The sequence below is a fragment of the Sarcophilus harrisii genome, chromosome 6, assembly GCF_902635505.1.
Source record: "Sarcophilus harrisii chromosome 6, mSarHar1.11, whole genome shotgun sequence".
Classification (NCBI taxonomy): domain Eukaryota; kingdom Metazoa; phylum Chordata; class Mammalia; order Dasyuromorphia; family Dasyuridae; genus Sarcophilus; species Sarcophilus harrisii.
Window position 1 is genome coordinate 208,407,048 of NC_045431.1, and position 12,147 is coordinate 208,419,194.

Genomic DNA, 12,147 nt, shown 5'->3' on the forward strand with positions numbered 1-12,147 from the left:
AGTTCAACAAAAGCAATCAAACTCATGATCTGTGTCTGATTACTTATCACTATGACTAATAGCCAGTATTTATCACCTACACACATTTCTTTAAGGTTTGTAAAACCCTTTAAATATTTTAATTCATTTAAAGCATATGGCCTGACTCTACATATAGTTCCTTTATTTTGTGGGTCCCTTTAAATATTTTAAATAATGAAATATTTCATTTGATTTTTATAGACTCCTATGAGGTAATTTCTTTAATTTCTCTCATTTTACATAAGAGGAAACTGAGGCATTGAGGTAACATGACTTTTCCAAGATCACACATCTAGTGTCTGAGACAAATTTGAACTCCGGTCTTCTCCCAGATCTTGACTCCAAGTCCAGCAGTCTTAGCTGCCCTCTACTGGTTGGAGCCAGATTGTGGAGACTTACCCAGAATTTTAGAGTATTGTTTAACTGTGCACTTAAATGTCACAAGATTATAATTTTAGAGCAGAAAGGAAATTTGAAGGATATCACTTTAGCCCTATCATTTTAGAGATGATGAAACAGACTTAGATAGTGAAAATGGCTTGCCCGAATTCACATAGTAAGCAGCAACTGGGGCAAAATCAGAAAGTACATTTTCTGACACTCTAGTCCCATACTCTATTCACTGAGCTACCCAATTGCCTCATATCTAGGATTTTACACTTTGGTTCCCTAACTCGGGAAAGAAGGAAGGCAGGCACATTTTGTTAGTTTTTGTCTGATATACTGGGTTTCACCAGTCCATTCTACTTCAGAGTTTTTCACCCTCTTTAAAAATGTGCAAAGTGACCTGTAATGAAATCATAGGTCTGGTCTCTATCCTCCTAAAAGCAAAGCTTCATTAATAACGTGTACACAGTTCCTAGATCAGTAAATTATTTTTTAAATCAATGAATATGGGATTCATCTTGGAGATAATAGAATAAATTAATTTGAGGATCTCCTGTAAATGACTTGGTAAAATTTTATTTAGTTTCAAGTCCTAAATGATGTCCAGACTTCTGGGAATAGGCTTTGCTGCTCAAAATAACATATAAGAGCCTCTAGAAATGTCCATTTTTCTAGAATCTTAACCTGAAAAACTGATCTAGATGGATTTTTTCCTTCAAGAAGTTTTTCCTAATTCTTAATCTTGGTGTCTTCCTTTTAAAACTACTTCTGCTTTGTCATGGAAATATCTTGTTTCCACATAATTATTTGTATGCTATTTCTCTGATTAGACTGTACACTCCTTGAGAGCAAGGGCTATTTTTGGTCTTTTTTCATTTCTCTTTTGCTTAGTATAGTTATTAGGTGATTAATTACTTCGATGTGGGTCATCAGCACTATACATGAGATTTCTAGGTAGCATATTGATCTGGAAAACCATAAATCAACATATCATCTATTATCTATTGTATTTTTATTTATTTAAAAGTTCCATTCAAATTACATTTTAATCTGGTTCAAGCTTCATTTGGGAGTGTTGCTGTAGAGCCGCCATTGAGTTTCATCTCTTCTAAGAATCTAAGTATTAGAACAAAACCACAGTTCCAGTTCCTATTCTTAACTGAGTGGTAGCTCAAAATGAATGTAATTTTCATTAGTTCATTAAACTAATGAACTAATTCAGAGTTTAAATATTTTAAAACAGATTTTTCTGCCCCAGTCTTACTCCTCCCTTGAACCTCCAAGTACTTAGAAAACCAAGTTGTGATCAAAGAGTACCCTTCTTTTACTAAACTTAGATACTTGGGAAGTAACTGTTGAAAAGCACATGGCCTGACTCTCCAGGCTCATCTATTCTATGTGTTTTGAGCAGCCTTCCAATCACGACTGGCTTGCCTTTATGCATTGAGCCATATTTTAATTCAGACTTTTCCTTTTATGTTTCACACTGGGAGTATTTAAAAATTGGGGTTATAGTCTGCTCAATACATAGATAAAGCTGCAGTGTTTTAACTATTCAGGTCCTTATTTTTTAAATACCCCAGGGCCTTAGACAACATTAAGAGCCAACAGCCTGAAAAATTTCATTTTAAAAAAGTACTGTTACATTTGAATTATAAACTCCAGATGCTGTGATTCCTATTTCACAACCTTACTTCAGGGTAGGTCCCCTAGCACAAGACATTAACTTGTCTCTGCCTGTTCTAAAGTATTATTTTTAAAGTCTTTAACAAAGAAATTTACATCCTAAAGTCCTTAACAGAAGTCATTTCCTCAGTAGCCTAAGCCTGTGCATGAGAATGTAGTTATGGTCTCCATTTTAAATAAGTAAAAACTAGGTCCCACAGACCTTTGCCTGTTGTTCATGACTTACCCTTGAAATGATACAGCTTTTCTCTCGGATCTTATCATATGAGACTTTATCACCTGTGTGACCTCCAGGAAGCCATTTAACTCTCCAATCTTAGCTTTGATGTCCTCATCTGCAAAATTAGTCTGGGTAGAACAGACATGGAGTGGTACCTGATGCTTGAATGTGTTTCTTAATTTATCCTTTGATGGTTTCCACTATGGGCTAGTCTATAATCATTTGTGTTTTGTCTCATTCAGGGCCAGGTATTGCCTTTGTGGTTTATCCTGAAGCCTTAACCAGGCTTCCTCTCTCTCCCTTTTGGGCTATAATCTTCTTCCTGATGCTCCTGACTCTTGGACTGGACACCATGGTAAGCAGTCTTGCTTTCTTGCTTAAGTACAGCCTCTATCAGGATCTATGTGGGGTAATGATGTGATAGAATTGTCCTTTCTCCCAGTGGAGGTGGTGATACTGAAAACAGTTGAGTAAAGGTAAGGATAGTTAGGGATTTGGTGATTTTTCCCAAGGAAGGTATAGGGATGTGTATTATGAAACAAAGACAGACAGACACAAAGACAGACAGAGACAGAGATGTCTGAAATTTGGTGGGGAATCTGTTTTTCCAAACAACACACTATTTGTTTATTTCCAGCTGTCACTAGAATTTCTCATCAAAAATTATTGGAGGGTGGGAGAAAGGAAGCAATTGTTTCAAGGAGGAAAAAATGATCAAGGTTTTAGGAAAAATTACTTTTTACAAATAATGTAGTTAGGTTTATTAGTTATTTAGTTGGATATAAAGTGGGTTTTCCCCTCCTTAAGTAGAAAGCAAAGGAGATGTAAATTAAAATAATATAATCTATAGCTATCTAATAAATAGAGAATACCTTCCATTGCACTGATAGATGAAGAAATGGAGCATGTATATCTGTGGGGAAGGGTGAGGGAGGTGGGAGTGAAAGCCCTGAAAAAATAAAACATTATTGCTCTCCTTGTCCATAATTGGTAATAAGATCCTAGTATGTCCTTTTGGGTTCTTAAAAGAAATAGCTTTCTTTTTTCCTTTATAGAATGAAAAATGGCTGCTTTCCTTATATTTATTTAGGCTGCACAACCACCATTTTCCTTTACTATTACCTTCACAGTTTGCCACCATTGAGACCATAGTGACCTCCATCTCAGATGAGTTTCCAAAATATTTGCGCACACACAAGCCTGTCTTTACTCTGGGATGCTGTGTTTGTTTCTTCATCATGGGTTTTCCTATGATCACTCAGGTAAATTGTTTGCTGGAAGTCTTTTGGGGAAAGGCAGGGCATTGCTCTCTCTGCTACATTCATTTATTCCCTCATGAATTATTCATTTATTCATGCAATTGTTACAGACTTACCCAGACTTAGTACCTACTTGGCACTTTGCTAGACAAATGCCACAAAATTAGGGTTTACACTAATTAATTAGGGATTTCTAAGGCAGAATTAATTCTGCCTCCATTTTGGCTGGCAGCAATGGATAGATGTATCTTTGAGTCAGGTAGTTAGCCACATGATAGATGTGCCTAACTAAGAAAATCCAAAACAAAGAAGCCTGAACTTGCAAAACAGAGAAATTGCTAGATGATTATTTGTTTTAAAATAAATCTACCACCTGAATCTTTTAAAAGACTAAACTCCTCAAATGCATTTAATTTTTTTAGGTTAAACATTATTCAACATACAGCTTTGAGAAGGGAATTTAATAATTAAATCCAACAACTAAATACTGTGTTAGTTTTGGAAGATTCAAAGATAAAAGGGACATATCCCCTCTTCTTGTGGAAATTATAGTCTGTTTGGTGCCCTAAGACAAACTTCTGTTTAGAATTTAAGTAATGTAAATTTATTAGGTAGGGGGGTTAGGAAGACAGAATGAATGTTCAAGAATTAGGAGCCATTAGAAGAGCTATAAGAAATGCAGAGATTATAGAATAATTGTAGCATATCAGAAATGGAAGGGACCCTAGAAGCTCTCTTGTCCAGTCATAAAATCCCCTCTACGGTATACCCCCAAAGTCATTATTTTTAGCCTTTGCTTGTAGATCTCAGCAAGGGGAAACTATTATCTCCTGTATCAGCTCAATCTGTTTGGGGTTGTAGTTCAAATTATTTGGAGATTTTTCCTTTACTGAATGAACATAGAAGAACTGGAGCAATTTGCCTCCACAATTTTCAGCAACTATTCCCTTTGAGCCATGGAGAACAATTATGACTTCTTTTTCCATTTGATAGCCCATTGACTACTTGAAGAAAGCTATTATTCCTCTCATAAACTTTCTCTTTTTAAGCTAAAAATCCCCAATGTCTTCAACTGACTCTTATATGGAATATTCTTGACATCTTTCAAAATAGCTGTGCTCCTATGGGCATTCTTTAGTTAATCAATATCCTCCCAAAAATATGGCATCCAGAATTGAGCCTAATACTCCAAATATGGTTTGATCAGGACAGAGAACTCGAGAGATTATCACCTACCTATTTCCAGGCATTCTATTTCATAGCAGCCCAGAATTGGCTGTCTAATCCCATCCATACATGAATGGAATTGCCAGTATAATATACCAAGCTTCCATGAACGCAAGTGACGATTATATTAACATTTCCCCACTGTCTTTGATTAAACTGTAATCTACTGTTTAAAATAAGATATACTTATAAAAAGAAGTATTGGTAACACTAATATGGCTTTTCTCATATTGGATCTTAATCCTTTTAGTTTAATCGATTAGAAAGCCTTCTCTGTGCTTTTTCTGTTGATGAACCTAGAATGTTTTTTGAGACAGATTTGATAATATGACTAGAACTCCTGCTTATTATCTGAATTGAGTCATACCCAGTGGTCACAAATTATTTCCAACCTGGAGTAGTTATTAGTCCTCTGTATGAACTCTGTAGTGTTGAGTCGCAAAGTATATGGTAAAAAGAGCTTAAGATTTGGAGTCAGCAAATCAGAGTTTGAATGGAGCCTTTTGGGAAGGTCATTTAATCTCGGTGGACTTCATCTGAAGAGATTGACTTGATATTTAGACTCAATATAGGAACAAAGACTAGGAGACAAAGTAGAATGGGCTGCTGCAGGGAGTTGTGATCTCAGAGGCTGGATATCTACCAGTCAGGAATTCAAAAAAGAAATTCTTCTTCAGATAAAGATTGAACTACCCGGGTTCTGAGGTACCTCAGAACTCTGAGATTCTGGGATTCCATGACTGAATCAATCATCCAGCACTCCTTCCAACCTGTAGCAACAATTCCCTCCACAAAATAAACATCCAAGATTATGATACATGGAAAGAGAAACATGATATTGAGAGTCCACGTGACTATTGAATTTTCTTCTTTTTCATTAGGGTGGAATTTACATGTTTCAACTTGTGGACACATATGCAGCATCATATGCACTGGTCATCATTGCAATCTTTGAGCTTGTTGGGATTTCCTACATATATGGTAAGGAGTAACCAAATATTGTTTGGAATAGCTTCTTGGCTGCAAGAATGTTATTATATGTCCTATGTCTGAGAAAAGAATGAATAACAAGCCATAGGTGTGATTTTGGGAGCACTAGAAAACAGCAAAAAAAATCAAGCAAATGGGTGTGTGGGGAAGTAAAAAGGAACTGTTTATAGATCTTAGAATCTTAGCACTTCAGAGTTCTAGATCTGGAGAGCACTCAGATGTCAGCTGGTCCAGGCTTCTTTTATTTATGAGGGAAACAGGTTGTAGAAAAATCAGATTTCTCTTTTGTTATGAGTGATAAAAGAAGGGTAACACTTTGGGAGAAGTGATCTTCTCAGAGGCGGTGTGGAACAGTGAAAACAAGATACTCAGACTGGAATCAGAGAATTTGTTTTGAAATCTACCTTTGATGCTGACTCCCTCTGTAACTTTGGAAAATTCATTAGCTTTCTGGCTTCTCAGTTTCCATAATTGTAAAATGATCACATTAGAATAAGTTAGGGATATGTTGGGGCCAGCTTGAAACAGCTCTTGAGATCCAATTGCTAAGATTTCAGTGTGAGCATTTACCTTTCAGAAATTGTAAAATTCTACAAATCACGTCTTGATTTATTGTTTTGTTGATTGTAGAGACTTAAGAAAGTGATGGAGAAAATGTTAAGGCAGATGAAATTCTAAAGTGTATCATACATACATCTTTTGGATGTTTGGAGAGCTGATTGTTAAACATTTACTAGAATAACTCTGAATGAGATAGCCTTTGAATCAAGCCTTTCTAGCACTAGATTTATGATCATCTGATGAGGAAAACTACATCTCAGAAAAGACAAGAATTAGTACAGAAAGGAGAGGAAGCAGGTTTACTGCCTTGGCAGATTTAGCATTATGTTTAGGAGTGGGTGGCTGGAAGTCACAATGGGCAGTCCCTTTTAGGTGGCATTTATTTTATCTGCATGGCTAGCACTCTTTGAGATAAGATATAAAGCAGTTTGGCATCTCTACTAGATCTGACATCTCTATTCCTGAATCCACTCTTCAAAACACTTTGCTTGCTACTCTGGAGCTTTTTAATTTTTTTTGCCTAAGAAATTCTTTGAAATGGAAAACATGAAAAAGGAAGGAGAGGGGAACAGACTCCATGAGAAGTAGGATTCATTAATTGGTTTCCAAATGGAGAAATGCTGCAGGTTTAGACTCCTGGGAATTTTGGAAAGAAAATCTGCTCTTTGTCCAGAGAATATGAATAACACCAAGATGAATTGCCTCCTTTAAGAAAAGGGAGTGGAGGGATCCTAGTAGAATTGGTGAACTAGTAGCTGAACAATTTAGGCTATTAAGATAGCGCTCTCAGTCTTACTAATTTTGTAAGAATGAATTGAATGAGAAACCATTTATTAATACTTACTATATACCAAAGGGGTATGAACACAAAATTGAGACACTCCCTGCCTTTAAGGAGCTTATGTTCTAATAAGAGAAGATGAAATAAATAAAAGACTATGGCCAGGGAAAGGGATTTTGAGCAGGGCAATTACAGGATTGGTGAATTGAACTATAGGGCAATCAGTACACCTACTTTTTTTTATAAGTAATTGTAGCAATATTTTGATTATTGTGTTTAGAGGAAGATGTGGGAAGCGAGGAAGGGAGATACATTTGTGGGCACAGGGAAGATGGTTAGGTGGCCCAAATTGATGGTTGGTTGACCTATGAAGTAGGATCTCATATTTCTGGCCAGTTGTAGATGAATTTACCTTCAATCACTTGGAAATCAATCACTTTTGCCCCAGAATGAAAGGGCTAAAGCTGAATGGTCCTGTAATGGTTTTGAAATTGAAGAAATGTTTACAATCCTAGGAAAGCACTTTATGCTTTTAACAGAGAATGACAAAGTAAGTATAGGTCTGAGTTAACTAAATTTATTCCTAGATATCATAATTCCTGGTTCTATGCCATGAGAATTTCCATAGGCTCTCCAAGCTGAAAGGGAATTTTGGAGGGGTTTTCATCCAATATCCCATTTCCCAAGGTAACTTGATGGGCGAGTGAAATTCTTTACTTGATATTCTATCCTAATAAAAGGTAATGCTTTAATTTATCTTTGTCGATATCCTCGTTGACAATATTCACAAAAGACACATTTACATAGATCTCTTTGCTAAAATAGGGTTATTTAACAGCTTAAAAGCATCATTAAACAAAAAGCTTTTTCGACTTCAGTTTTGAAGCATGAGAATATGAGAGAGTTTTTGCATATAAAACTGGAAATAAATTCCATAAGTCCCAAAGGATTTATACGTGTCTTTCTGTGTATACATAGATGTATATATATATATATATATATATATATATATATATCCATATATATATATGGATATATATGGATATCTATATCTATGGACACAGGAAAAACACACATATATAATCTTGAAAATTTTAGTCCTTGTACCCTCAGTGTTCTTCAGTATTTGCACAATCTTGCGGATCAGTGATTTAAGGGGTATAAGGTTCTATGAAGGCTATAACTCCAATGGGCTACTTCTAGCAGGAGCTATCTATTGGTTTTAGATGGAAATTTCAGATTGGACCTTAAATAGATTTTTAACCCACTGATAAGAAGAGAATGTTTCCAGATAAAGCTCATAGGATCACAAGATCATAGATAGACAGCCAGAAGGTGACCTTGGAGGACACTTAGCCAAAACCACTCATTGTAGAGGTAAGAAAAAACTGAGTTGTCATTCACCCAATGTCACACAGAGGTGGGATTTGATCCCAGGTGTTCAAACTATAGATCCAATTTTCTTTCTTCTTTATCCCATTGTATTTTGTATTTTGAATTTATAATTTATATTTTATTATTTATCATGCAGGAAAGTATTGCATTTTGGCATTCTACTTCAATAGAATGAAGCCAAGTAAAAATGCCAAGTCAGGAGAAGGCAGAACAAAAATGAAACATTAGGAAAACCATTACACTGATGAAAAAAATTTGCTTATTCCATAATTTTATTTTAAAATGAGTAAGTAAATGAAATAAGAGGAAGTTAGTTGAAGTGAAATGATCTCTGGATGGGAAGTGAAGTGACTTGGTTCTACTCCTTTCCTTGCACTAACTGCAGTGATTTTGTTCTGTGTACTTTCTCTGAGCTTAGGTTTCCATACTTGTCAAACAAAGGGGCTGAACTATGTGATCTTTGAAGTCTCTTCAAATTTTACCAATTGTCGATTTTATTTTTCTTCTTAAATGAGGAGCTCTCATTCTTTCTGATTTTTTAAAAAACATATTTGGGAATATGAGAAGCATCTGTAATTTCAGTCATGTTGGGGACTCCAGGAGATCCAGTTGCCATACTTTGTGAATTAGGATCATTGGAATAAATCAGAAGGAAATTTAGAGGCCCTCTAGATCAATGCTTACATTTTCCAGTTTAGGAAACCAAGGTTCAAGGTCAAGGTCATAAAAGCAGTACATATCAGATGCATGATTTGAAACCAGATTATGTGAGTCAGTGTCTTTCCACTGTACGTTTGTCCTTGTGAAATATCTGAGACAAAGGTTATCTGATTTGTCCAAAATCACCCTGCTATTATGGCTCAGAGGGAGGATTTGGACTTAAATCTTCTTTGTTCAAAGCTAGCACTCTATCTATCATGTCATGATATATATATATATATATTTTTTTTTAAATAAAATATGATATTCAATAACAATCTTAGTTGAATATTCCTAAAGGGTCTTGGTCCTCTGGCATCCCATATAGGACTGGAAGTTCGGCTTTCTGAGTTTGATTCAGGCATTGTGACTTTAAGCACCTTTTAAATAAATGAAATCACTTAAAATGTTTTTTTCTTGAATTTTATTGGGAGCCAACCCGTAGACCTCATGACTAGAAGAATAGGAGATCAGAGAAGTGCTATGGAGTTTTACAGAGGAAGGAGAGATTGGTTCTACAGTAGAGCCGAAATTCTTAATTTCATCTGCATATTTCCCCAGAACACAATGCTTTAAATTGGTGTGATTTATTTTCCACCTCCAACAATTGCTTGTTTTACACCCCCTGGAACATCGACTTTCACATCCTTGTACTTTTCATAATAAGGATGTTGGCACCATACCAGGCAGTGGCTTTTATGATGGAATAAATCTGTCTTCAGCTCTTGTTACATGTTCTGCTTGCTGAGCTCATCAAGATTTTTAATTAAAAAAAAGTCCTCTAATCTGGACTTATTTTTTCTCTCTCTGATATTACTGGCATCCTACCCAACCCCTTTAATTTGTCTTTTGGCTGTTTCACAACTCTCAAATTTCGGTATAAAGCTGATGTGCAGGATATAAACCTTTGTTTGATGGGAGATGATAGGCAGAAGGCAAATAGGGTCTTCTCTTAATAATTAAACCAATTTAAAAAGCCTTCAATGAATACTGTCTATAAACCTACCATTATGCTAGGAGAGAGAGCGTAGGGGGAGAGCAGATTTAGAATCTGATAAGATACATCAACCATTCCCATCTACATGCGAAAAACACTGTGCCTTTTGCTACAAAACTTAGAAATGATGAAGTGTTAACCCTTAATATATATGGAGGACCTTTAAACTTTAAAGCTCTATATGAAGGTCTGTTATTTGTTTTCTGTTAATACTTTCACAGGGAATTTTAGGACAAGGACACAGAATTGGGGAAGAGGAGACTGAGGGTGATAGAGGCTGAGAGAATAAATTAAAGACAAGGATCATCTATTTCGCAATGTTTCCTGTAATCATCCTCCTCCAATATTAATGACATTCCTGATTGTGGGAACAAACTATTCCTAGAGCATGTATTAAGCATCGATTGTGGGTCTGGAGTCAAGTTAGGTGCTGGTAATGTAGAGAGAAAAATGAAATTTCTGTATTTTATAGAGGAAGACAATATGTACACACATAGCTATATAAAAATACATATAAAAGAAATACCTGATAATTATTTTGGAGAAAATGGAAGTTGCTGGGACATACAGTAGAGTCAGGAAGAATCAGGGAAACTTCACTAGAAGATGTTTTTGTGTTGAATTTATAAAGAAAACTGGGATTCTATGAGACTTAAGTAAGGAGATAATGCATTCCAGTTTTGGAGGTCAGCCAGGACAAAGGCATAGATAGAAAATGGAATGCCATATGGGAGGAACAGTGAGAAGGCCAATTGGGTTGGATCACAGACTGCATCAAAGGGAATAATGTGTAACAATGCTAGAAAGGTAAGTTACAACCGGATTATGAAAGACTTTAAATGTCAAACAGAGAAAACATGCATTGTATGCATTGAAATGAATTCTAATGGGAATTTCTAGGAAGCTAATTAATTTTTTCCAATTAGGAACTAGTTTCTATGCCATATTCTTCATTGAAGTCATAGACTGTGATGTGTTTCTTTTGTGTTTCTCTTCCCTTACCCCTTGCAATGCCTAGTATTGGTTGCTGGTCCACAAAGAATATTCATTTGACTAGAAGATCTCTAAAATCCTTTCCATCTTCAACATTCGGATTGAAATTGTGTCTGGCCTTGTCCAAAGATGAAACAGACCTTCTCTCCTCTGATAATGTCAGAGGTACAAGCCCTTATCACCTCATGCCTTGATTATTGCATTAGCCTTCTTGTGGACTTACCTGCTTCTAGTCTGTCTCTACTTTAATACATTTTCCATTCAGCCACCAAGTGATTTCCCTAAAAGATTTGATCATTATTACCCCCACTTATGCCAGTTGCCTGGAGGATCAAATAAAAAAAATTCTCTATTTGGCATTCAAAAAGTTCTTTATAACCTAGTCCTCTATTACCTTTCCATTCTTATTTTACCTCATTCCCTAACATGTACCAGTCAGTCCTTGAAGCCTTCTGGTTGTTCTATGAAGAAGACACTCCATTTCTCATCTCTAGGCATTTTCTCAGGCTGTCTCCTTATGTCTAGAACTCTTTCCTTCAACTGGACTACATTTTCTCCCTCAGAAATTTCATTCTCTCCTACTAACATTTCATATACTAATAATATTACCAACAATCCTCAAATCTCCTTTGTCCTGATCTTCTGAGCTCCAAACAAACTCTGGTGATCTGTGAGCTCTCTCTATTCATATGTCCTACCAACACTTCAAACTCAGCATGTTTAAATTTGAGCCTATTATCTTTCCCCCCAAGCTATTTCTCTTTCTAACTTGACTATTTTTGTCAATGGCATCTCCACTCACTCACTTGCTTGGAACTTTGGGGTTGTCTCCCTTACCTTTTATATCTAGTCAATAGTTTCCATCTTTGAAGCATTTCATATCTGTTCCCTTTTCTGTTACTACTTCAACCATTTTAATAAAAGCGCCTCT

General features: G+C 35.9%; 1 protein-coding gene across 2 annotated transcripts in view; it reads left to right on the plus strand.

Annotated features, from left to right (window-relative positions):
- The window catches only part of SLC6A5 (solute carrier family 6 member 5), a 61,354-nt gene that overhangs the window by 37,743 nt on the left and 11,464 nt on the right, over positions 1-12,147 (plus strand). For both annotated transcript variants that reach the window (XM_031942120.1, XM_031942121.1), the window contains exons 11-13: positions 2,557-2,669; positions 3,445-3,576; positions 5,682-5,781. In XM_031942120.1, coding sequence (XP_031797980.1) covers positions 2,557-2,669; positions 3,445-3,576; positions 5,682-5,781 — 345 coding nt within the window. The remainder of the gene's footprint in view (positions 1-2,556; positions 2,670-3,444; positions 3,577-5,681; positions 5,782-12,147) is intronic.